Source organism: Alligator sinensis, unplaced genomic scaffold (assembly GCF_000455745.1).
Source record: "Alligator sinensis unplaced genomic scaffold, ASM45574v1 scaffold895_3, whole genome shotgun sequence".
NCBI classification, from domain to species: Eukaryota; Metazoa; Chordata; order Crocodylia; family Alligatoridae; genus Alligator; species Alligator sinensis.
In genome coordinates, this window is record NW_005842210.1 from 1,714,399 (window position 1) to 1,741,008 (window position 26,610).

Genomic DNA, 26,610 nt, shown 5'->3' on the forward strand with positions numbered 1-26,610 from the left:
AGCTGTTATATTTTGTACCCATTCAGCCACTGAGCTGGATAAAGCATTTCAAAATGTAGCAATTAAGAGCAACCCATCAGCTTTATTATTTTTTTTAACTCATTTTGCACAAGTGCCATAAATTACAACTCAAATTTCCTAGTAAATAGTGCTACCTGCTGAGGAAAGGGAGCCAGCCTCGCTTTGTTAGAGAGGCCAGCCATGCATGCAAATGCAAATGTTAATTCTCCCCTCACGCTGGAGAATGAACTATGGCAGTGCTTGGTTCTAGAAAACAGTGTTCCAGACACTGATTGTGGTTTATTTATATATTTAAATTCTTTTGCAAGCTAAATGGGAATGCAAACCTCTTAGAATATTCATGCTCCTGCACTAAGTGTAGTCGTTTGGTATCGCAAATGTATTAACCACAGGTTTACACCAAACATGCAAAAACAAATTAGAATGAGGGGAATACAAACACATTTTCTCATTAGGGGATAGAAGTATGTGCTGACTGTAGTACAAATATATTTTTTATTCCATTTGTGTAACCTTTGGTATTTTAATGAAGTCCTGTTCCCATGCATGGCGTATGGTTCACTGTCAGATAATTTAACACTGAGAAAATCTGCCTTGAATAAATTAGAATATATTTGCAAATTAATTGGTTAATTAGATTTTAGACATCTCTTGGGGACAGGAGAGAAACAGATGTGTGCAAAAGCCACACAGATAGTTGGGGGATGAGTGTTTCTTTGTAGAGTTTATCACTCAGTTTTGTGAAAAGCAGGCTTCTGTGGGTGCCAAAGTTCAACAAATTCTATTTTAAATATGAAATTCTGGAATTTGACTTTCTCCATGCTGCTAATTGTTTAGGGATCACATGCAGAACAGGTTGGACATCTTGTCCAAATAACTGCATTTAGAATGAGCAAGGTACCACCTGAGTCTCTTCTTTCTTGATGTCATCTTAAAGTGGCCATGCAACCATATGGAACTACTTTGAGCTAAATACTTCCAGATTAGGAAAAAGCTGTCGGTTGATTCAGTAGAAGTTTTGGCAACTGGCATGAAGAAGCAAATCTAGAATGGGTCTTGAGATTTAGGCAAATGACTACCAGTGAGGGTTGGGGGAGGAGGGGTTTCATAGCTACATTGATATTAACATAGGAAGTAACTCCACTGAGATTCACATCTGGGTAAAGAAGAACAAAATCTGGCCAATGCCATCCATCTGACTGTGATTCACTCCCTAAGCAGGCTTGGAAGGAGACCGTACCATCTCGCATGCTAAGATATTTGCCTTTCTCTAATGAGCATTTTGCATGTAATTTTTTGACAGCCTGTAATTCATTCTCACTCTGCTCTGGGACTTGGAGAAATTGCACAATAACTACTTGCTACTGCTTATTAAAAGTAATTAGAAATCGTAATACCAAAATAGCAGTTGTGTATTCATTAGTGACCTAAACACCTAAAAAAGTATGTCTTGATTAATGTCTAATTGGGAAGCAGGGAATTTAAAAGTTTCAAGAATTAGAACTGTTCAAAAATGGGCAGGAAATGATTTTCAGTTTAAATGCAGTGTGACAGCTAATTGCAATCTAGCTGTTCTTAACCAGCTATGCCGATTTTAGAGGTGAGATGTTGGCACTTGCAACCCTTGTGCTATCCTGCTAGAATAATTCCACAGATTAAGACAAAATCAGGAGACCAATTATTTCATTCTCCTTTTTGGAAGCAGTGCAGATGCTGATCAGTTACTTTTTATTTTATTTTGTTTTATTTTATTTGCTTTCAGCATTCCATTTTAGATATTTTAGAACCTTTTGGCAAAATGTTGCTGTTTAAAAAACAAACAAACCATATTTGTTACGTGTAGTCAGGCAAACCAGAGTCCATTTATGTGCGTCATTGATCATTTTACAGACAGTCCTACAGGCTGAACTCAGGGCTGACCCTTTGCTTGTCTGGGGCTTTAACACAACTATCAGAACCAGAAGTACTTTTCCTGCTTCACTAACCTCTCACAGGCACCAAAACCAGGATGTTGTTGGAAGAGACTTTTGAGCCGTGTTCTTTGTTTGACCTTCATAGTCTTTTATAAACAGAAGACAGAGCACTGTAACCATCAGATTGGCTTCTCATTGCTAGTGATGCATGTGAAAGTATATGGCTGAATTTTTCAAACTTGGTTGCCTGAAGGTTGGCAGCTAAAATCATGTGGGAACTGACCTCATGGCAGGGTATCTCTGTGAGTGCCATGGCTGCTAGGCAATGTGCTTCATGTATCACCAGCTCAGAGGCAAGCACTGGGGATGTTACGTTCTCCAGAACCTGGTCCTCAGAGGATTCCCATAAATACTTACACTTTTCCTAAGGTTTCTGGAAAGTTAAAAGTATAAAAACACTTGGGACAATGGCTTTTTAAGCTACACTAAATAAAACAACACTTTCTAACCCAGCCCTTAGGGGCAACCAAGTTCAGGATCATAAAGTTCAGCGGCTAGTATACTATCTTAAAACCTGCAGTCTGCTGCCTTTTCTCTGTAGCAGTGGGTAGTTCTGCCTCTCTGCCAACCTCAGAGTCATTCGCTGCTTGGGACTCAGCCTTCTGGTCCCAGCTCTTCAAGCTGCCTTGCTTTTCTTCTGCTGCCTCCAACTTTCTGTTCTTATGCCCACACAGCATCTGACTCTTTCTTCTCTCTTCTTACCTTGACCTGCTGTTCTCTGTATGCTAGGAAGCTCTCTGCCATTGGACCGGGATCTGAACTGGGTAAGGCAGTTACCAAATTTTACAGTGGCTGTTTTGTCTGACCATGCCTGTCATGCAAACCACCCTGGCGACTGCAGTGTGCCATTGTACCTGCCATGCCCCGGACTGCTGTGTCGTAGGCCCCAGTTCCCTGCCTGCTTACAGCCCTGGGAGTAGATCCTAAGAGATTGCTCACATGCACAGACATAAGCATGTATACGAATGTTTGCAGGTTCAGGACAGTAAGATGATCAGTCCATTATCTTGCACAGGTGCTACATGTATAGAATCAGAGCGGAGGGCAAATGGAGTGCGTACGGGCATTGTCTGTGGTACTCTCCTAAACAACAAGCCAGTTGAACAACTTGGCAAATACCACGGTCTTGGGGTGAAGGAACCTTCCCTGTTTGAGGTGAAGGAGGCGGTGGATATAAAGGCATTCTGGGGAATGCTTTTAAAAAGAAAAGGATTAACATGCCCACTCACCTGCCCTACCTTCCCTAGAAGGCTTTGGTTGAATCCCTCATTCAAGCAACATTTGTTGGGAGTTTTGACAGCCAGAGGTAGACAGTTGTGGCAGCACTGGGACAGGCTGCCAAGTTCATGTCTCACTTTTAAAGGCTTCTTTCAAATTTCTTTGAATTCCCACCGAAATCGAAGCTGAAAGATCTCCCATGAATTTCTTGGGAATCTGCTGACAAAGTAATTATCATGTCCTCAAGAATGCCGTGGAGAGGAAGCTCACCGAAACATACCAAGCTTGTCAGGTCAGGGAGAGAAGAGAAGGTAAGAAAAGCAGTTAGAGAGAGAAAAGCTGATAGAATACTTGCTGGCTTCAGTCATTTCTAATTTACCATGTTTGGGAGACACCTGTGGAGACCACAGCTAGATAGAGATGTCAGGATGTGGGGGAGATACTAACCACATTGCCTGAGCATCTGGCTGTTTCTGTGCCAAACACACATTTACATGACAGAGCTAGAAAATGTGACAAAAAGCAAGGTATAGAACAAGTTGGTTGCGTTTGCAAGGTGCGATTTGAAGTGGTTAGACCCCCTTCTCCCTTGAATGTAGATATAATCTGATGGCATTAAAACAAGCATGCAGCTGTGTCTCATTCTCTCTTCCCATACCAGAATATTAATATGCAAAGCAAAAATAGTTCTGGGTAGAACTGCTCAGTGTAAAAGATAATAAATGAAGATGTTAACTAGCAAATCAGGCGGCGTCAGTATGTTTCAGGTAGAAAACCGGCTGCAATATTAGACACAAAGGTAGAGGTAGAACATAGTACATGAGGAAAGCGTATTAGTTCCCATGACTTTGTGCTGGTTCCTAGATTTTTGTGCGTGTTGTCTGACCCACTTGATTAGCAAACAGCAGCCAATGACTTTAGGGAAGGTTTAGGTAATCCATGATTTTTAAATATATACCTAGGCAGTACCTGGGTTTTTTTGGTGATTCATGGCTTAGTTCTCTCATTAGCAATATAGGAATATATATAGTGCCTCTGTGTCTGCTGATTCACTGCTCCTGTTATCATTACCTTAATTAAAACATTCCATAAAAGCTTTATAAGATGAAAATAAAAATACAGTAATGTATAGAATAACTTTTTCACAAGTTTTTAAAACTATCTTTCAGAAGATGACATTGGATAAATTGTTGTCTATTTAATTATACAGGGTAGTTAAATGCACATGAAAAACGTTTAGATTTATATTGTCTTATATGCATTATGAGTTTTCCAACAGGGGTAATATTATTATTATTACTGGATTAGCAGTAATATTTCTCTGTATTACACTTGGGCAGCATTGGAATTCTACACAGAAAGTCAAATGTATAAGATGGGTCTTTGCCCAGTGGTGTTTATAATCCAATTCCATGCAGTATGCATGATACTATCTGGGGCAGAGCTTTTACTTTTACTCAGGTGTTGGTAGAACAGTATCAGAATACATGCTCATATATTAGAAGTATTTATAGAAAATTCAAAACAGTGTCTTTCTTAAAACAAAGTCAGTTTAATAGAGTCTTAGAGTTGAAGGTCAGCAGAGATCATGTAGTTGGGCCTCCAGTATGTTGCAGGTGAATAAATGTTACCCTGTTTACACCTAAATTGAACTTCCAAAACGCATTTAGTCTTGATTTGAAGGCATCAAACTGTCACTTCCCTAAGCAGTCTGAGAGTGTTTAATCATTGGAGCAATGTTTAAAAACTTACGCCAAATTTCAAATTTAAATTTGCCTAGCTTCAGCTTCCAGCTGTTATGATTAGATGAAAGAGCCCTTTAGTTCCTATCATTTTCTCCCTTGAAGACACTTAAACACAGTACTCAAGTCACCTCTTGGTTGTCTTTTTGTTAAGGTAAATTGATTGAGCACTATGAGTCTGTCCCAGGAAGGCATTTTTTCCAGTTACTGAATCATTTTTGTGGCTCCATGCTGTACCCACTCCACATATTCCACTTCCTTTGTAAAATGTGGAAGCAAGACCTGGATAAAGGATTCCATTATCCCTTATTATCATGGATTCTGTGGACTGAGGTCAGATTGCCTTCTTCCTCTGGCTCACTCCTCCCCTCTTTGTATAGCCCAGGCTTACATTAGACCTGCCAGTTAGTGTCACACTAGAAGTTCTCGGCGGGCACGTCTACATGAGACGTTTCCTGCACAGTAGACTTAGTTGCTCAGTAAACGTTGCAGATCTACATGTGTACCCCAGTTAGGCTGGAGTAAACCAATTTACTCCACAGTAGGATAGGACTTGTAAATATGCACATGTAGAGGCATCCACTGAGTTGTTTCTCCACGGACCCTAAATGCTCTGCAGAGTTGCTGGCTTCCAGGATAAAGTCCTGCTTCAGGTACTGAAGTATTACCAGGGATTTTGGTTTAGTCAGTTTTATTGTCTCTTAAGATGCATGTAAAGTCTGACCACATAACATGGAGCCATTTTAAAAACCTGCCCCGGATCTGCACCTTTTTAGCCTCCCATGTCAGCAAAAATTGCTGACATGTCTGAAGTGTGAATTGAGGAGCTGCAGTAGGAAGGAGACTGTATCGGAGACCATCTGGAATATGAGAGAGTAAACTCGGGGAGAACATCTGTTTGGAACTTCGTGGAGATAGCTAGCAGCCCGATTTACCACCCCCAGGGGAATGGTATACAAAACCCAGACTCTGCTGGGAACCATGCAAGTGTGTATACAAGCCAGTACAGGGGGATACTATTGTTGTAAAGATACATGAAACTAAAGTTATCCTATACGGAAACCTCGTTTTCAGATTTCTTCAGGCATTTGGCACTGATTGCTGTTCCCGCCCACCACTGTAAGATAAAAGCAAGAGAAGCATAATAGTGGCTTTTATTTATTACATTGAGAGGAATTTTCAAAATAATATTAATATGTAATAGGATCACTCTGACCAGATGCATTTTATCTTCAGTATTTAGAATAACATCCTCCACCTACACTCAGCATCTATGTTGCTGTTGTTCATCAAGAAGAGTGGCTGCTCCCATATTTTGGCATTTAGCATCCAGCTGAGATATTCTGGTTCACAACTGGCCCAGCGGCCGTTGCTCTTTATTTGATTTAGCACTGTCATTTTATTTAGCTTTCTGTGGAATATGTCTGATCATGTTTCTCCTTCAGATTCATGAACGTGCATTTGGGTGTCATCCAGGGGCGGTGCTTGGGGGGCTGTAGCCACCCAAAAATTTGTCTTAACCCCCCTGCCCCACTGCTGCTGCGCTGCAGCTAAGCCTACCCTGCTCCCACTGGTGCGGTGCTCCTGGCCTGGCTAAATAAGTATATCTGGCCAGAAAATGCATAGTGCAGACACCACCACCCCCGCCCGCCCCCCCAATTTTCTGTCTAGCTCACCTTGCCCCCCACCCCCCACACACCAGGCAGAAGCTGGTGTTGCCCCTAGTCAGTTTAAAACCTAATTTATTGGCCAGACACTGACACTTTTGCTAAGAGCAAAACACAGCAGGTAAAAATGGGGAAAGTAGATTTCTTCAGGTTTGTTTTATGTATGATCCAGTAGGGGCTAGGGAGATGACAAGCCATAATCATTAGTGGATCCGTAGCAACATGTCCCATGACAACTCGGAACATGAGGATCTTGTCCAAGGTTGAATTGTAGTGTGGATGTGCCCCACCTACTGGTTGAACTGCATGGTTGCAAGTATGCATGAAAAAATTCCTGTTAAGGTAACTCCACGCGCAATGCAAGGTGTTCTTCTGTCCCAAAGACTGCAAGACAAGTGACAGTGCATGGTTGATAGGATCTTTTTTCCTTATTAGGGCTCTGTTTGCAGACCTTTCGTAAGCTTGAAATGTACATGCCGACCACGACTCTCAAAATCTCCCACGATTAAAGATTTATCCCACCTTGAGACTCCTCCCTCCAAAAGTGAGAGGCCTTTTGTGTCGATGCAATCTAATAAATAATTCTGAGACAGCAGTATCTGCTGGTTTCTCTAAAGAAACATAATTATTTTAAAATGACAAACCGGTCCCTTTGTTGATAAATGTTTTATATCCTTGCTGCTATGCCTGAATAACTTGTGTAAATAATGTATTAGCTTGCAAACAAACTTAGCACTTTCAAGCACACACTGCCCAGCAGGGTTGGGATGCTGAAAGGCTAAGGTTATCCTCCTGTGTGATGCTGAGCATCCCCAGTTCTTGTGGAGGTCGTGGAGAAGTGACAACACCATCAGCCTTCAGGTAGGATTGGACCCAGATGCTGTGATGCTACAGATGTGTGCAATCGGCCATTTGCTCTCAGAAGGTGTGTCGTTTCATGTGGGCTGTACAGTCCGAATGTAAAGCTCACAGAATTGTGCTACTTCCCAGGTTAGACTACTTTCAACACTTGTGTTTGCAGACTGGGGACTGTCTACTCAAAAGCCTTTCTCTAAATACTAAAGATCTTGCTTTTTCAGGAATAGTTTGTTTAGTCTGGTGCGGGTCACTTGTTTTATTGTCTGCCATATGCTTACAAAAGGGGCTGTACACTGAAGAGAGATTTTGTGGAAGTAGCATGTGAGATGTGTGTGTGTGTGTGCGCAAGTGCCACTGATTTCCAGACTAAATTTCCCTTGTGAAGTGAGCAAAGTAAGCATTCATGTGTATGTTTCTAAATGCCAGCACTATGTACTCAGGTTGGGCTCTGAAAATCTAGCTGTGGCCTTTTCGTCTTGTTGCATCACCAGACAACATGCTGCCCTCAACTTCTGCTGTGTAGCAGTATTGGCTTCGATGGGTCAAAACCGACTGTAACTGGAGGGCATCAGTTGAGAACTGCGGGGTCGCATAAGTGACCTTGTAAAGGGAATTTGGCTAATTGTTGATTGCACATGATCACTTGCTCATTTTTCTCACTTTCTCAGACCTTTGTTTGCTGAGAGGAGCAAATAGTAGTAAAAACTTAACTTTTTATTTCACGAAGGCCGGCAGAAATGACTGAGCACACACAGGGAGCAGATCTGCTGAGTAAGAGCGTGCCATTTTTACACACTCACTTTTCAGAGCACGACCATACTTGAAACTGTCCGTGGAATGATTTGATCTACATTTATGTGACCTGAACTGGGAGCAGGAGCAACCTGCTGCTCTTGGAAAGGGCGGCAGCAGTGTATTTGTTTCACATTTTTCCAAATGGAATCCATTTTTTACCCCTTACTCCCCTTCTCCTTTTTCCTATCCACACAATAAAGAGGTAATGTAGTTTACTAACTGAATTTTTGTTTGGTTTGTGGGTGAAGGTGACCTCATGTGGTTCAGAAAATAAGGGAGCACCTCTGCTCCTCTACCAACTAAAGAGGCCTCCGACTCCAAATACGGTTCCCCTGGTTGTTGGGGAGGAGAGAGGAAATGGGGGAGGAGGGCTGGGATCTGAACTGATGGCCAAATTTGGCAAGTGGCCTTTCATAATAAACCTAATTCAACCACAGGTCAAAACAGTCCTAAATCTTGGCACCAAGTTTCAAAATCTGGATCCAATATTTGTGACTTATTCCTATTCCTATCTAAGCCTCCTATCTAGATTCTTGTGCTCCCCCCTCACCACAGGCTTTGAATATATAACGGCTGATGTCGCACAGCACCAGCTTGGATTTCTGTTGTGTGATTTCTGGCATTTGCTGATTGTGGTTGGGCTGTGAATCTCATGAGACTAGCCTTTCTCACAGTATTTCAGCTGTTTTGCCCTCCCAGGGTCCTCAGCGGGACAGAAAGGCTATAGAAACAAGACCAAAATGATTGTAAGAGGCTTTGGCCTGAGTTTTAGACATAAGTTCTTGTTTCTTACTTTGACCACAGTGACACAATTAATGTGCCCATCCTGTGGAGAGCACCACTGTGCAGTGCAGGGCAAGGGCTGGATGCTGTGACTCCTGGACTCTGTTCTTCCCTTGACCTAAGACAAACCACACAGGGCATACTAACTTTTAGGGTTTGATGTCTGAAGCCTAAGAGCATGGTGCTTTTCATTAAAATGCATATATTTTAGCCTGCCACTGATATCAAACGGATCTGTGGAAAAATGGCGAGAGGATAAGATGTTTGTAAAGCATTTAGTGATGACCTAACTCTCCTTCCCTTGCAGTCAGCTGGTGCTGACTTCCAGAGGGGTTGAGTTCAGCCAGTGCTGATCACGAGCAACCCCGTCTGATTGCACCAGCACTTCACTGCACAGATCTGATGTTAGGTATTAAAATATTAAAGAATGTAAAATTAGCAACTCTTCTGAAAATCTGGATCCTCCCCCTATTCTGAGCTAGCATCCTTCTGCAAAATAGGAATCATATTCATTTTTGATGAACTGCTTTGAGATCCCCGAGATAAAAAAAAAAATCAATGGCTTTCATGTTTAGCATCATTTATGTCTCCTTAGCTATTGGGTTACTCATTCTCACGAGGGCTGAACTGCAGCTGACTTTTTATTTCCAAGGGAAAAAATAAATCACTTATGTGGTTCTCAGGAAAATGCCAGCTAAAAGTTCCATGGATTTTCTGGAACCATTTTTTTTTTCTAAGAACGGTCACATTTTGGGGCTGCAAACCTTGACGACATCTAGGTCCTGCCAGTAGTCCCTGTATAAAGTCCCCCTTTTTTTTTTCTTAAACAAATCTAACCATTCATAAAAGAGACTCCTACATAATTGGACCCAGGGTCACACGCAGTCTTTAGTTTTCCATTTTTAGATGAAATATAACTTATTAAAATGTTAAAGAGCCACTTCTGAATCCAACGTCCGTTATGGGGGAAATCCTACCAAACTGAATAGAAAATGGTAATTTAGTAGACTCTTTGAACTATCTGGTAGAGCTCTCAATAGGATGGTTCAAAACAGGAATGTGAATGCCCTCAATTCAACTTTTAAAATGTTTAATTTCTCTAGTGCTCTGTTGAGATGCAGATCTTGCCATTGCTTCATGCTGGATGTAAGGGGGTTTCATATGGATCTGGTTGCAGGATTGAGGTTTGAATGTCCAGAGAGTATACTGTATTCTCTCCGATCATCTTTTCCAATGTGAGCAGCCACTTTTCTGTTTAGACCAGTTAAAGCATCTAGTAAACCTAGTTATTAAAGCATAACATGCTTGTTAGGTTGTTGCCTCGCAGCATTTTTTACACCAAGTTTTCAGTATAGAACTATTAAAAATAATTGAGAGGTATTTTCCCCCCACTATAAGATCATCTGTTCAGGACTTGAAAGTATTGCAGTAGTGGGTGCCTCACAGTAAGTCAGGGGTGGGCAATTATTTCAGGCGAAGGGCTGCTTACTGAGTTTTGGCAAGCCATCGAGGGCTGCATGACAGGTAGCAAGGGGCAGATAAATATTAATTTTCTAAATTTTTTAGGGGCCCTGCGGGCCAAATAGAATGGCCTGGTGGGCCTCATCTGGCCCACAGGCTGCATTTTGCCCACCCCTGCAGTAAGTTCTTCATTTCTCTCTGCTTCCTGGGCATTCAGGTATGTCCCATCATCTCAAAATTAAATTAGGTGCTAACGAGCTAAAATACTATATTTACTTGCATACCATGCATATCCTTCCCCCAAAAATCAGCTCTCCAAAATTGGGGTACATGTCTTAAGGAGGGAGGCTAATTTTTCTTTGTTGGAATAGCGTGAAGGAGACGCTGTGTTCAAATGGTATGAGAGTGCCACTTCCCCCTGGCTCAGCAAGCAGCGGTGGTGGGGCCAAGGGGAGGGACTGGCCCGCACAGCTGCTGTTGGTAGAGCACTGCAGCTTGTGCCTGAAGTGGCAACTGAACCAGCTCAGGGCAAGTGAGATGTTGCATGGAGCCTTGATGAGGGTTGTGGTGTGAAAAGAGGCATTTACGGGAACTTGATATAAAGAACTATTTGCTAACGGTCTTGCAAGGATCTGAGCCTTACCACATCAGGAAGCTCCTGCTGCTTCACACAGACGGTCTCTCCCAATGAATGCCGCACTTACTGGGTACTTTGCGTTTCCAGGAGGATTTACACTGTGTCACATAATCAGCCCCTCTATATTGGATCTTCTCAAAACAAGGCACAGGTCATACTTGGGGGCATGTGGTTTGCATGAAAATGTGGCATTTTCTTTGTTCCAGAACTGCCAGGTGGATTTTCCTTTGGTCGAGTCTTTCATGCTTTAATATCTGAAATTCCAGTGGTAGGTTTTTAAGGTTAGGGAAGAAGTCGATGGGACTGCTTGTCCTCTGCAGCGGTAAGGACTTTCATAGCTGAGACGCTGGTGTTTGGGAGAGCTGCAGAAATCAGTGGCTTGAGCATGGGGAGAATGCTATCGGTTGTGTGTTTGATGCTCCGTACCTGCAGCAGAAGATGAAAGGTGTAACAGCCATTTTTGAGAAGGTGTAAATATGAAGTGCCCTGCTTTTAAAGTTAGTTCACAGCCCCATTATTTGCACTTCTGTGGATGACGAAATCACCCATGTCAGAAGCTAGTGATTTGCATCTAACCTTAACTCTCCTTTACTGAATTAAACATTGGGGAATATGTTCTGAATTACAGGAGTTTGGAGACTTGGGTTTCATTTCTGGTGCGGTCATTGTCTTGCTTCACAACCACACTATGGTGACAGCTTCCCCTTCTATGAAATGGTGATACTCTGCTACCTCACACATCCAACACATTGGATATGATGCTCTATTACCTCACACATCCTCACATAAGACCTTTTTTTCATAAGAGATATTCAAAAAGCACTTTGTAACCTTCAGAGAAGAGGAGGCTTCATAGTAGTGCAAGATATTTTATTTAACTATTGTTTGTAAGTGTGGTATAAAGAACATTTGTGCCCTGACCATGGGATAATTCAAAGAGTCCTCATCTTTAGCGGTTAAGATCCCATGGAGCTGTCAGAGATGTGAATCAAACTCCTCCAATCTTAGGCATTTCAGGGGGGAAGAGTTAAGCATTTGCAAATCTTGCTTGTATAACAGCCGCGTGTGTAGGTGTGGATACACATGCCTGCAAATACAAGTGTCCTTAAATAATACTTTCCTACTGTGCCAGAAAGCATTGCATTCATGTTCTGTGTTTTGTGCCTATTTGAGTCCATTAGTAAGATGTTAGTGAGTTCTACATTACCCCTCCATGGACTTTCCTGCTTTTTATTTGTGCATATTATGACACCTGTAGTATTGATGTAAATGTATGCTGCTGACAGATTTCAAAACCCAAGGAAGAGCTTTGTTTTTGAAAAAATACTAAATGAACGGGTTGTTCCCAAGTGGTGCACGATGCTGTCTAAAAAAGCACTTTGGCAAAGTTTAACTCTGATATAGCAACTAGATTAAAATTCTGTTGGGAGTATTTGTTAAGCAGTCAATAGCTTTGAGCATCAAAATCTGTTTGCAGATTTTGAACAGCAGCCATTACTATGAAAGAGTCATAGTTTTAGGTTGCATGACCCTTGACTGCCCCCCCCACCAATTGGTTTATGCTCTCAAGTTCAGAAGATGTGCTTGCTACTAATATATTAAATGGATTTATACTACTATAGTACCTGTATATATTTAGTCTAAATGTCCTGTGCTGTGAAATCATTAAAATATATTTTATCCATTAGGACATGTTTTGACTTTAACAGCTTGTGTATCAAAGTATTTTTATCCATAATATGGCACTGAATGGAATGCAACTATGCAGCCATTAAAGGCTCTAAAAATGATTTAAAATTCCTTAGGTAGCGTCCATCTGAACTGTAAAATCGCCTCTGTGTCATTACATCAGAAAGAAAACTATCTATTCTTCTCTCTCTCTTTTTTTCCCCATTAAAATGGCCTTTTTTGAGGAGAGAGAGGGTTCAGACACTGTAATATTTTCGGCATAAAAAGATGGAAAATATTTTCACCTTGAAATTAGTTGTTCAGAGTTTCCAAAGCTTCATTTCCCATGTCAGGTCTAGGAAAGAGCAGAGACGATTTGTCATTTTGTAGTGTTTGTCAGATCCAGCTTGCCTGCCTGCGTAGGATTCAGCTGCTCTTAGCAGTCATGGCTCTGCTGAGAATACAGGGTCTTTATGTGCTCTACTACTACACTTACACCTTGGCATATTTTGGGATTCTGCAGCTAGGTTCACTATGGCTGGCTGATTCTACATTAATGAACCAGACTGAATGAAATACTCCAATGGCTGCCTTTCAGCACTTGGCAAGAAAATCCTTTTTATGTTAGTTTCAAGGTCGTCAGATATCATTATAGCCGAGTATTAAAAATTTCAAAGAAAGAAGGCAGTGTATTTGATTTATAGAATAATTATCTAGCTTTAGCGCTAACTTGGCTTTAGCAGTGGTTTTGCAAGCACTCGAAAATTAAATCCATTTTTTATGGCACTACAAGGTATTATCTCACAGCAAATGATAATTAAACACCTGTGAAATCAATTAGCCCTTTAAGCAGAGAAAAAAAAGTTTTCCAATTATGTTTTTGCACCTCCAAACTTTTTCTAATTCCAGAACCAACACTTGTGGAGAGGGAAATGAACTGTCAGCCAATAGCCTGTTAACTCCCAATAAGATCATCCCTAAACATTGCACAGCCTTAATCCCAACACAAGCAGTCTGCGGTAACGGCACCCTTCCAAGTTAGATGCATTAGCCTTCAGAGCTCGCTATTACGCCGCGCTCTGTCTGACGCACAGCTGAGTTGTCAGGTTTTCTACAAAGACAGTTACTCACTTTGTGTTTTCCATGCCAAGTTTTACTTGACAGTTTATTTAAAAGCCAAGATACCTTAATGGAAACCAAGCAACAAGGCATTCCATGTGACAGAATGGCTTTCTCTTCAGGATCTCCAGCCAGTAGTTCAGAGCCATCTGCATTAAGAATTCATATGCTGAAAACTGGCTGATTGGTTAACAGCTGAAACTTAATATACTGGAAAACTGAGAAACACTCTGTCATTTAGCCTCACAGTATTGTGAGGTTTTAGTAACTGTTTTTGTTGTAACACCTTTCACTGCTCCAGGTGCCCCTTCTGGAGGATGTGTCCTTCCCATGGGGCTTGGAGACTGGGGAGGGAGCACTGGACATATTTGGTGGGATGCCAAAGCAATTTTTGGCTTGGAACAGAAAAAATAATTCTGGTCCTGTCTGGCATCCCATCCCACCCAGCGGCATGTGCTCATACTGCCGTGACTGCAAGCTCTGCCAATGATGAGCTCCTGCATCCACTGAAAGGTTGTGTGTGGCATTTTTAATATATATATATATTGCTGGGCCAAGCACTCTCTTATTTATCTTGGGGTCTTCTTCTGTACTTTCAGATGAGTTTTACAGGTAGAATTTAAAAGGTGGGTATTGCAATGTGCATTAAATAACCAGGTGGGAGAGGAGGGGGAGAACTGCTTGGCTAATTGGCAGGTCGTGGAACTGGTGTCAAGGTTCCTGAGTTCTCTCCACAGTTCTTGTGCCAGTGACCTGTTGTGTGATATAAGGCAGGTCACTCTGCATCTTGGTGTTTCCATCTGTGAAATGGAAACGCTGATGCCATGCCATCAGAATGTCCTGAGGACGACGTGAGGATCTGCACGTTGCTTTGCAGTTCCTAGATGGAAGGTGCCATGTACTTGCAAAGCATTAATATGCTATATGCTGATAATTACATGATTAACTGGACTCATTTGCCTGTCTAGACGGAAATAGCCCCGGCCTTGAAAAAGGAGGCAGGAGCTGCTGAAAAAGACAAAAGTTTAAGTAAAAAAAAAAAAAAGAAAAAGAGTTGTACTAATGATTAATAGTGAAAATGGTTCCCAGGGTAGTTTATAATCTCTTAAATGCAGTGACAAGGGGAAATGCTTAAGCTCTAAGAAAGAATGCATGGCATGGCTGATTAGTCACTGCAGAGCCTCTGCAGACTGCTCGGACTGGTTGGGATAATGGTGACCCAGGAATTTGAAGCAGCCGTCTAATCCAAGTGCTGATTGACAAGCTCGGCACTTCAAATGGGGGAGAGGGGGGAAAGCAATGTGTTGGATCAAGAAGTTGAAATTACAGGAGTGTTCTGCTGAGCGGCATTTCTCCTTCTGATAATTGCCCACACAGCGGTTTAGTGTTTACACCTGCATGATAGATGGGGCCGTCCATGTTTTCTCAGCAATGGGTGGTAGCAGGGAGGGGATATTTCAATTAAAGTGTGAATAAATTAGAATTGATTACAAATAAAGCGATTTGTTTATGCTGCCTAAAAAGGTATTAGCTGTGAACGTGGTGCATTTAATCATTATAGAAGAAAGGCTGAAAATTAATAAAACACTCTGCTGCTTCTTATGGAGATATGTGAGCATTGGGTTAAATCTGTCGGGGTTTTTTGTTTTAAAAATGCAACCGCCAATTGAAAAGCATATGCCTTTTGTGTGCTAAAGCATTTTAATGGCACAAGTGAGGCACAATCTGAGCCATCTATAAAATTGGCAGCAATAAGTTATGACCCCATATGAAGGAGCACAAAAATGTGAATAATAAACGTGGCCCCCCTCAGCCACAATTACTTGGCTATGAAAGCCAAAACTGAGAGCAACCTGGAAATAGATATCTTCGAAGCAAAATGGAAGACTTCTCTCTCTGTCTCTCTTCCTCTCCCTCTCCAAAAGTGTTCCCACAAGCACAGCCCTGAAGATTAACTGGCAATACTGTACTTAACCATTAGCTACAGAAAGAATGTAACACCTAAATAACAGTAATAACTAAGAACTGCCCACGCACGTACTAGCCACAAAATAGAAGGATAGGGTAAGGAATACAGCCTGGACTGAAAGCTTGCTATGTGAAAACTGTCGGCTGGCTTGCCACTATTTCAGTCATAAATGCATTAAAAATGACTTGGCTGGGTAAACAGAAGTCACCTGGCTACATGGAGAAATGAAAGGGTGTTTAGGAGTAGGCGGAACTCCACATTTACAGAAACCACTGAAGTACAAAGTTAAAACATCCTCAGACTTCCCAAGGTCCTTGAACAGTACTGGTTCATTGTGGCTGAACAGTACTGGTTCCTTTAATGCAATTCTGAATGCCAGTAAACCTGACTTTTGCCAGGAAAAAGACTTATCTGAAAGAACCTCTTCCCAGTTTCTAAAGATATTTATTGATAGACACACACATTACGTTCTACCAACACCTCACTGTGATTAGAGATGGCTGTTAAATGGATAAGCATTTTCAGCTTTGAAAAGCATCAAACTATCATCCCATCCAAACATTACTTAATCAAGACATCTTGAAGATAATGCCAAGAGCATCACTTACAGCATATGTTAACTTCAAGCTTCATATAATAAGCCATTAAGAAAAAGTAACTGTTTTAGCTTAGCCTGGATTGCCTACTCCGCCAAACTCATACTGGTCCGTTGAATGGGGCCCAAAACTCTGAATGCCAGTTGGCAAAGCACACGGCTACCTTTCAGATTCCAAAGAATCCAGGTGATCAGAAATCACCATATCCGAGGAGGGGTCCTTTTGATGATTATATCTGCTGTTGTCCTGGAAGGATGAGAGTTAAGTTTGTTGTGTGAAACTTGTGAGGTTAAAATTTCAAAGGGTAATACAACATCTGTTAATCATCAGTAAGGAAGAGAACCTGTCTGGGTGCATTTTTTTCCTTTTCTGTACTGAGATTTTTCTGAATGAAGAGATGCAAACATCTTTTACTAACGATTCCCAGGGTGGCTCTCCTACCCGTATGTGCATTTTCCTTCCCACAATGAACTCATCGGCTCACTTCTTGTTGGAGGAAGCAAATTTCTGTCATTTTAGGCCAGAATTTTCCTTAAGGAAGATGGCTATTGAACTGTGGCAGCCTGCCAAGGGCAGGCAGGAGAATGCAAGCCTGAGCATGTTAGGGTACTTATGTTCTGTGGATTTGGTGGTAATATTAGTAAGGGAGACCATAGACTTCAGTGGAGCTGCCACAGTTGATCCCAGTTGAAGTTTTGCCCCCAGCTCCTGGCTGGCCATTGACATGTTATGCATCTGGCCCTAAACAAGTCATTTAGTTTCTCTGGCTAAGTACAGACAGTCAACAAGCCTGAGGCTGAATCTATTTAGTCTTTGCAGGTTAGTCTAAACTGCAGAGATTAAACTGGGAAACAACTGGACACACATTCACTTTTGATTCAGGAAATGCAGCCACATGCCTGCAGTGGCTGAACCCAGGGGACACTAGAGCACAGCTCTCTGGCACACAGCCAGCATGGGCTGTGTTTTTGATTACTCTTCCTGCTGCCCCTGAGGTCTCTGGGATTTGCAGTCCAGAATCACAACAACAGGACTCTGCATGGTTGCTCATCACTTCCTCTTCTTGCTTCGAGGTGCCTCTGGCATTTGTAGTCCACAGTCGCAGCCAGCAGTAAGTTTCAGTAAGTTTAGCAGCAGGGCAGCTCTGTACTTGGGGGAAGGTGGGTTTAACCCCCACTCCCTGGCCCCAGACCCCAGCTGGGGTTTGCCGGGGGCGGGGCAGTCCCTGCCTCCCTCCCCACCCCAACCCTTCTCTGCTGGAACAGACAGCACAGCCCAGCCCAGGGTTGGAAAGTATGCTGGGGGACTGTGATTTAACTTGAACTAGGAAGGGGTCTGGGACAGAAGTTTTATAAACTGGTTTGACCCAGATCAGTTAAGTCTGATATTACATTCAACCAGGTTTATCTTAAACCAGTTTCAGCCATTTTGATACTGGTTTATGTTCACTGAACATCTGTTCTGTTGCAGGTTTAAACTAGTTTCTGGTCACTTAAACTGATTTATGTGTAACTTCTGTCCCTAGCCTCTGTGCCTCAGTTCCTCGTCCAAAATAAGGATAGCAGCATTTCTCCATTCTCATTAGATAAATACATCCTCATTAAATAAATTGTGAGGAAGCTACAGTAATGTTGCAGTGAACGTTGCAAAATTATCTGTGGTTGGTTGTGATGAATGTGGAAGTATCCTGCACCAGACAGGTGATTAACTGGTTCTTTTGATGGGTCTTTTCCAGTTCCAGTTTCTACAATTCTGCCTTTCTGGTGAAGGATTAATTTCAGGTCCCAGTTCTGCAAACACTTAGTGCATGTTCTTAACTTATACATGTAGAAGCATGGGTGACTGGTGCCTCCTGAGACTGGGGGGGCACAGTTTGTGGGCGGTAGAGTGGCAAGCAGCAACTGCCTGCAGACACTGGCATCAATGTCAGCCAGTGCCTCCCCCCGTGCCCTCCCTACCAGTCGCCTATGTGTAGAAGTGCTCTCCTGTGCAACACCTGAGATTTTTAGGTGACAATATTATTCCTTCCCCTCCTTGGGAAAGAGACAGATAAACTTCCCTCCTCCACAAAACACATGAGCTGTGCTTTGCATCCTGTGTAGCATTTGCCTCTTTTCCCTTGTCAGGTAGAAAAGAGGTGCTTGTGCCCATGTCTGAAGCAGAAATCCTGTCTTTTTTGTCAATACACAAGAACCCCCTGCCTCTCCAGTGGAAACATTTTGATGTCTGTTGTTCTGTGGTTTGTTGTGCAGGAGGCAATAACTCGAGTCTGTACCGAACAGAAAGGGCACCTGATGAATCACCTCGCACTTTCAAATAGGTTCCAGCAGGCACATAAGTGCATGTGTCACGGCTCCCACTAAGCACATTTTCAGCACTATGGTTTGGCCACATTCATATATATTCATTCTTTCATAGTTATTGTTATTGCTGTTTTTATTTCCTTTCAGCTTCTGAAACTGCACCTAACATTTCTAGCAATACTATGCAGTTAACACGAGGCCTTTTGTTCAGCATATAGTCTATGGACTGGGTTAATTTATCACATCACATTTTCTTAAATCGGTCGTCTCTAAATGATACATAACAAGGTGAAGAAAACACAGGAATTGCTACAGGCTGCAGAGGAGCCTGCCTTTAAATGTTCTCGCTATCATGGTGTCTCAGGTTTTAAATATATGTTTGAGACGTCTGCATAGGAATTCATAGAATCATAGAGAAGTAGGGCTAGGAAGGACCTTCAGAGGTCATCTAATCCAACTCCTTGCCCAAGGCAGTATCATCAGTATTGTATGTGTATGGTGGGTGGTATATAATTTATTACGCAGTCCAGGTTAAAAGATATGGGGCCATATGCTCTTTTCATTAAATCAGTGAATCCACATTGCCTTCAGCATTTCATGAGAACAAATGGGGGCAAAACTTAACCTACCACATTTGAAGACATCAAAGAATGGATCTCATAATCACAGAGGTTACTTTAGGTATATTAAATTGGGAATTGCTCCTTTACTGCTGGTATCAAGGACTGTACTGAGTCACCTTAAAACATTTAAGTTGTAATCACAGTGAAATTTAGTCATGAGAAGAACCTCTACTTCAGGGGTGGGCAATTATTTTGACCAGAGGGCCACTTAAGGAGTTTTAGTGGCTGTCAGGGGCTGGGTCAGCACCTGTACCCTGCTCACCAAAACTTCCTAAGTGGCCCCTGTTCTCGGCTGGGTAGATAGGATGAGGCTGTGAGCGGGTGGGGAGCAGTGTCCCGGAGTGGGATGGACAGCTGGGACTGGGGCCAGGGCTGGGATCAGGATCACATGGCCATGACAGCGTAGGACTGGGGCCTGGGACAGAGCTGAAATCCACTCCCCGCATGCCCCTGCGATGGGTGCCTGGTCCATGGACAGGGACATGCAGGGAGTAGATCACGGCTCCACCCCAGGCCCCAGCGCTGCACTGTTACTGCCCAGTGATCCTGGGGTCTCCAGGCAAACCGGCTGGGACCCACACAGGCAGGGCGCACAGCCGAGCGGATGGGATGGGGCCCCGGGTGGGCTGGGAGGATGTGGGAGTGGGACGGGCGGGCAGGACCAGCCTCATGTGCCACAGCCCAGACTGCCTCCCACACCTGGGCTGGGCAGGGCTGAGGGACCTGCTGTGGGCTGGACAAAATCCCTTGTTGGGCTAGATGTTGCCTGGGGGCCGTATTTTGCCCACCCCTGCTCTAGTTCAATTCATTAACTGTAGTATGACTCTTGCTGATGGATGGTTCTTTCCTCTGGTTTGGCTCAGGTCATATTTGGGGAGTATTTCTGGAAGTGAGCAGAAATGTTGCCCACATACAGCAAGGTTAGGGTGAAGCCCCCTGTGTGTGTAAATATGTTGCAGATAAATTACTGGATGATCATACTTCTCATGGTCTGAACAATACATCACGGGGCAGATTTTTCAAACACACAAATGGGAATTAGGTGCCCGCTGGTTTTCTGTGGAAGATATCACCTAACTCTTTTTTGTGCTTTTGAAAACCTTCCTCCCTATCAACCAATCAGTCATAAAAAGGTACCTAATGCAAAAAATTGCTCTTTTACCAGGGACTTGCTTTTAATTTTCTCAGGTCCTCTCTTTTTTTTTCTTTTCCCATTGCAGCTCTGCCATTGACATTTTTCAGGTCTTGTTGCAATCCAGGGTATTAACAGGATTTAACATTTTTTAGCTAACTAATGATGGAGATATATGACTGGCATATTCTAGCCCTACGGAAATATTCTATTTTTGGTGTTTATTAAACTTTCCTGTCATATGATATACACTAAAAATGATGAGCTTTAGATTTCTCGGTATGTGAAAACTGAACTTTTTTTTTATTCCAGCTTCTTAACATATTCCTTTGTGTGTTGCATCACTGCAAGCTGCCAAACTGGGACTTAGTTGCCAATCCATATTCCATGTTAAGAAAAAAAAAATGCTGCCACTCAGGGAGAACATACATTTTTTATTTAACCAAACTGGAAACCTGTTAAAAAATTTTCCACTTTGAAGTCTGTTTTGTAGTTTTAATTAATGCAACGATGGTTTTTATTTTACTCTCAGTGGAGATAATCTTAATCCATTCACAGTGACCTTTTCTTGTGCAAATTAGCTGTACACGCTTGTTTAAGCAAATGGGGCTTCACAAGATGTCTCTTCCTAATGACGGGGTTTATAATTGAAAATTGGCTTACTCCCATCTGTCTGGTCTGTGTGAGAATATAAAAGTAGATCTGGACTTATATGTGTATATACCCTCTTTCTATATGCATACCAAGAAATTTCCAATGCCTGCAGGCTATGATTAAATTAGATTATTAGTGTTAGAAAATTTCAGTGCCACAAGTTACTGTCAAAGTAACACCTGTCTCCAGTGTCCATGGAACTCCTGAGAAATGAGGGATATTTAATCTTGATCCTTTTGTCTTGGCCCCAGCAGGCTGGCAGGGTCAGTGCCATTTACAGTTCCATAGGTTTGCCAGAAGTACAATTAGCTAATAACTGGCTTGAAACTGTTAGAATTTGATGTGTGTTTTTGGTAAATGGCTTTGAAGTGATTGATGGAATCAGAACAAAAACAGTAACATCTAGCTTAACGCTTTAATTTTGAGGAACAGGGGTCAATGGAGCTATATGGTTAATTGTCCAAATGTGTTTCTATGCTTTTTTTTTTAAGCTGATGTTTCCCTGTCTCCTACTCCCCACCAATACCCTGCCATCACAGTCACTGAGTGTAAATCACTATAACCACTATTATTGAACAGGAACGATTTGTATTGGTTAGCTGAATGTTCTTACTTAGAGGTGAGCAAATGGGGGCATATGGTTCCCTGATGGTGGAGCCTTGACACTCCATTTTTGTGAAGTTGATTGGTCTTAATGTCTGTGTTGTCCTCTCAAGCACAGAAGTGTCCCAAAGATCTATCAGAAGAACAGCCATCAGTTTTATCTATATATAATAATACAGTTAAAAGATTCATAATAAAATGGATGATTCTCAAGGCAGAATCCTTTTGTTCATTGTCTGTGGTGTGGCCCAAAGCCCTCTCTTCTTATGACGATTTTAAATACTTTCCCATTTTGATTGCCTTCAAATTGTGAATAAAGATGGGGGGAGGAGAAGAGAAGTAAAAACCACATGCAAACATGTAAGTACACACGCATGGGAAGCTATTTAACATGTTGAGCATACAGATGTGAGCTTGATCAGAGCTGATTTTATCCAGATGTACATCTGCAGCTGTTTGTGTTGTCATGCACAAGACTCCAGGTCTCATCATTAATTGAATTTTCTTTCTCTCCTGTTCCCATTAGGTATGATTATCGTGAAATGCTGCACAATGCCACTTTCTGTTTGGTTCCCCGTGGCCGCAGGCTTGGATCCTTCAGGTTTCTGGAAGCCTTGCAGGTAAGTGCTGGGTGGAATTCAATATCAAACTTGCAATATCAAGGAAGTGGGGAGGAGGGGAATGTGTCTAATTTCCCTAGTGGATAGTAACCCACTTTGCAAAAGCCTTTATTCATGCTTCTAGAGCAATTGGCAGCTTCTTCCCAGGAGGTTGTGAGCCCTGAGCTCATCTGAAGATTGAATTATGTTACCTCCAGGAGGAGGGTTTCCCTGGTCATAGAAGAGTATGTGAAGTTGGATGAGTTCAGAGCAGTGTTTTGTAAAGCTGTGAGGCTGGATTCCCAATGGAGACTCTGACCTCCTCTAGCAAGCCCTGGGGCAAAAAGGGTAGCTTATTGTTTTCATTCAGCCAAAGCAAACTTGCCTATACATTGTTTATCTTGCTGTGCTTCATATTGAACATGCAGATGAAGGCTCAGTTCTTCTAAGTCCTAACTGGAAATGACACAGCAAGAAGGAAATTCAAATGGGCTCTTATCTGCAGTTTCAAAATATTGTTCTGTTGTGTCTCAGAGGCAGGACTCCCTAAATTCCCTCCATTGCTGGAAAATTCTGCAGTGAAAAAGATGTCCTTTTCTTAGGTAGCAGTAATGCAGGGGTGGGCAAAATACGCACTGGGCAGCACAGAGGCGGCGGTGGCAAACACTGCCCAGTGCAGCAAGTGCGGGGGCTGCTTTCCTCTGGTGCTGAGCACGGGGAAAAGAGGCCCCTCGCCTGCCCCATGGCCAGTGCCCTGCACTGCAGCCGCTCACAGCCCACGTGGGGCTGCCTGTGCCTGCTCAGGACAGCCCTGTGCGGGCTGTGAGTGGCTGCAGGAGAAAGTGCTGGTCTTGGGGTGTGGGAGGGGCCGCTTTTCCCCCGTGTTCAGCAGCAGCTCATTCCCCGCTGGGGAGCAGGGGGATGGGGCTGCACGCTGCCCCCCGCCTGTACTGCAGGGCTGGGGGGCAGTGGGAGTGAGCGGGAGCATGGAGTCCACACCAGTGTCCCGGGGCCAGCACTGGTAGGGCTCAGAGTAGGGTGACAGGAGTATAGGGGTCCCAGCTAGCAGGGGCTCTATGGAGCCAGGCTAGCTTCCCTGTCTCCCTGCTGGTACAGCCCAGCCTGGCTCCACAGACCCCTGCCAGCCTGCATCCCACTCAGGGCCCCGCTGGTGCTGGCTCTGAGATATTGGTCCCAAGATGGCGACCAGGGTGGGGGCACCTGTCAAGGGATGGGACACCTGTCAAGGGGTGGGGCTACCCATGTGGCCCTCGACAGCTTGCCAAAACTGGGTAAGCAGCCCTCCACCCGAAATAATTGCCTGTCCCTGCAGTAATGAGTAGAGCTAAAAGGTTTGTAAATGCTAGGGAAATCTGCAGTTTAGTGTATATGGCATTGGCCTGGTATTCAGAAGGGTTGATGGTAGTTCTGGTGCTACCTCATTCTGTAATCTTCCTTGTATCATGTGAGTTCTCTGCACCTTTGTTTCCATCTGCCCTTTTAAGCTAAGTACAGACAGTCAGAAAGCCAAGGCTGAATCAATTCAGTCTTTGCAGGTTAGTCTACACTGCAGAGATTAAACTGAAAAACAACTGGACAGACATTTACCTTTGATTTGGGAAATGCAGCCACATGCCTACAGTGGCTCAGGCCAGAAGCCAGGGAGCACTAGAGCACGGCTCTCTGGCTGTGTGTTCACTTCCTCTTCCTGCTGCCCCCGAGGTCTCTGGGATTTGCAGTTAAGAATCATAGCAACAGGATTCTGCAGGTTTGCTCATCACTTCCTTTCCTGCTTCCAGGTGTCCCTGGGATTTGTAGTCCACAGTCATAACCAGCAGTAAGTTTGAGTGGGGGGAAAAGGTCTTTAACCTCCCTCCCTGGCCTCAGACCCCAGCCTGGGTTTGCTGGCGGGAAGAGCGAGTCAGCCAGTGAGGCCAGCAAACCAGCCAGGGAGCAGAGGGGCAGAACCAGCCCTCCCCCCCGGAGCACACAGCACTGCCCAGCCCAGGGCTTCAAAGCATGCTGGGGTGCTGCGGGACTGTGATTTAACCTGAACCAGGAAGGGGTCTGGGACAGAAGTTTCATAAGCCACTTTGACCTAAATCAGTTAAGTCTGATGCTACATTCAACCAGGTTTATCTTAAACCAGTTTCAGCCATTTTGAAACTGGCTTATGTGCACTGAACTTCTATTCTGTTACAGGTTTAAATCGGTTTCTGATGACTTAAACCAGTTTTAGCAACTTCTGCCCCTATCCTTGGTAACACTTGTCTATTCAGACTGTAAAATGGCCTCACCATCTTGATGTAATTCAGTTAAGCTTGGCTTCGTCCAGAAGAAACCGAGTTAAAACAAGAGCCTGATCCAAATCCCCTGAAATCAGTTAAGAGTCTTGCCATTGTCTTCAAGGCTAGGGACAGAAATTACACAAACTGGTATAAGTGATCAGAAACCAGTTCAAATCTGTAACGCAACAGAAGTTCAGTGCATGTAAACCACATTCAGAATGGCTAAAACCAGTTTAAGATGAACCTGGATGAATGTAGTATCAGACTTAACTGATTTAGGTTACATCAGTTTATTGTACTTTTGTCCCAGATAGCCTCCAGATTCCAGTTAACTCACAGTCCCCCAGCATCCCAGGATGCTTTGGACCTCCCCCACAAACACCCCCTCACAGGGTGGGCAGGCTAGCCTTGGCTTAGGTTGTGTGCTTCAGCCAAGCGGGAAAGCGTGCTCTAGCACCCCCCCCCCCCCCCTCAACATTTCTGGAATCAAAAGTGAATGTCTGTTCACTTGCTTAATGATTCAGTCTACATAGCTCAGACTAACCTGCGAAGATTGAATTGATTCAGCCTCGGGCTTTTGGACTGTCTGTACTCAGCCCAAAAGACTTTTGTCCAAGTCTGATGTTCTGATCCAGCTGACCACATGGTGGCAGTGATTTATTTATACAGCGGCAACTGTACATTGCTTACTGGCCTTTAGATAAATGTGTTCCACATCCCAAGTGGTTACGCTGCACCAGTAACAAATAAAAGATAGGAAATCTTAGCTGATTCGAAGCTGGTAAGACATGAGATGCATCGTATAACACTGAATCAAACCAAATTAGAGATGAACAGCAACTGAAATTCTGGGTGGTAGTGGTGCCACCTTCTGCAGAAAATGCTATGTGTACTCCTGCATTACTACTTCTGCAGTAATTCCATGTGTACATGGGCATCAAAGTTTGCATGATCACGTGCACATCTCATCTTCTAACGTATGCAGTAATTCTGTGTGTAGGCTGCCTGTGTCCCAGTTATGCTCAGCAATGGATGGGAATTGCCATTTTCCGAAGTGATTGATTGGAATCAAGCTGCCGTCATTGGGGATGAGAGATTGTTATTACAGGTAAGAAAAAGATTGTGGCCTTCAGCAAATCAGTTGATTATTGCTGCCACTGTCTAAAGTTGCAGGGAAGATGAATCCAAAAGGTCAGGTCTATGAAAGAATTTTTATCATGAAGGAATTGCCTGTGTCATACTCAGTATGAACTCATTTAATATGACATCATTCATTTTTCTGCCCTGAAGGTCTCTGCAGCCACCAGACCCCACAGTTACATGAATACCTGAGGGTCACTGCAGCCACCAGACCCCACAGTTACATGAATAAGATTCTTGTTAAATGTATCCAGTATTTCTTTTGGTAGGGAGCATCTGGATGCCATTCCAAGACAGTGTTATCTCATTGGCAGAGCCAGCCATCACTAGATGCTAGATTTTATTCAGATTTTGCCACCCACAGTTATACCATAGGATAGCCTAGCCCTTTTGATTTAGACTGCCTTGTGTACAGGATGCTGATAATGTTGGAAGGACTGTCTTCAGGGATAGGATCCTGCGCAGCATTGACAGAGACACTAGACTCTTGTCTTAACCTTTCTATGTGAGACTTTTCATTTAAAAGGTAGAAGTGATGTCACTTGTCTCTGGAAAATATCATGGGAACTCACTTACTTGCTTATCTCCCTGAGATCCTGGAATAAAAGGAAGCTGAAGAATTGCATATGTATTAATACTGATGCTTGTTGCATTAAGTGTCTTCTCTTCCATAAATAAATTCACTCTGAGATTTTTTTTTTTCACATCTGTCAGGCTGCTTCAGTGTTTGACTTTAACAGATTTGAGGGGAAGAGGGCCTA

General features: G+C 43.1%; 1 protein-coding gene across 1 annotated transcript in view; it reads left to right on the forward strand.

Moving 5' to 3' along the window:
- EXT1 (exostosin glycosyltransferase 1) overlaps window positions 1-26,610 on the forward strand; it is a 238,547-nt gene that overhangs the window by 180,963 nt on the left and 30,974 nt on the right. The window contains exons 3-4 of the mRNA XM_014521376.2: window positions 22,349-22,442; window positions 25,710-25,817. Of these exons, the coding sequence (XP_014376862.1) occupies window positions 22,349-22,442; window positions 25,710-25,817 (202 nt within the window). The remainder of the gene's footprint in view (window positions 1-22,348; window positions 22,443-25,709; window positions 25,818-26,610) is intronic.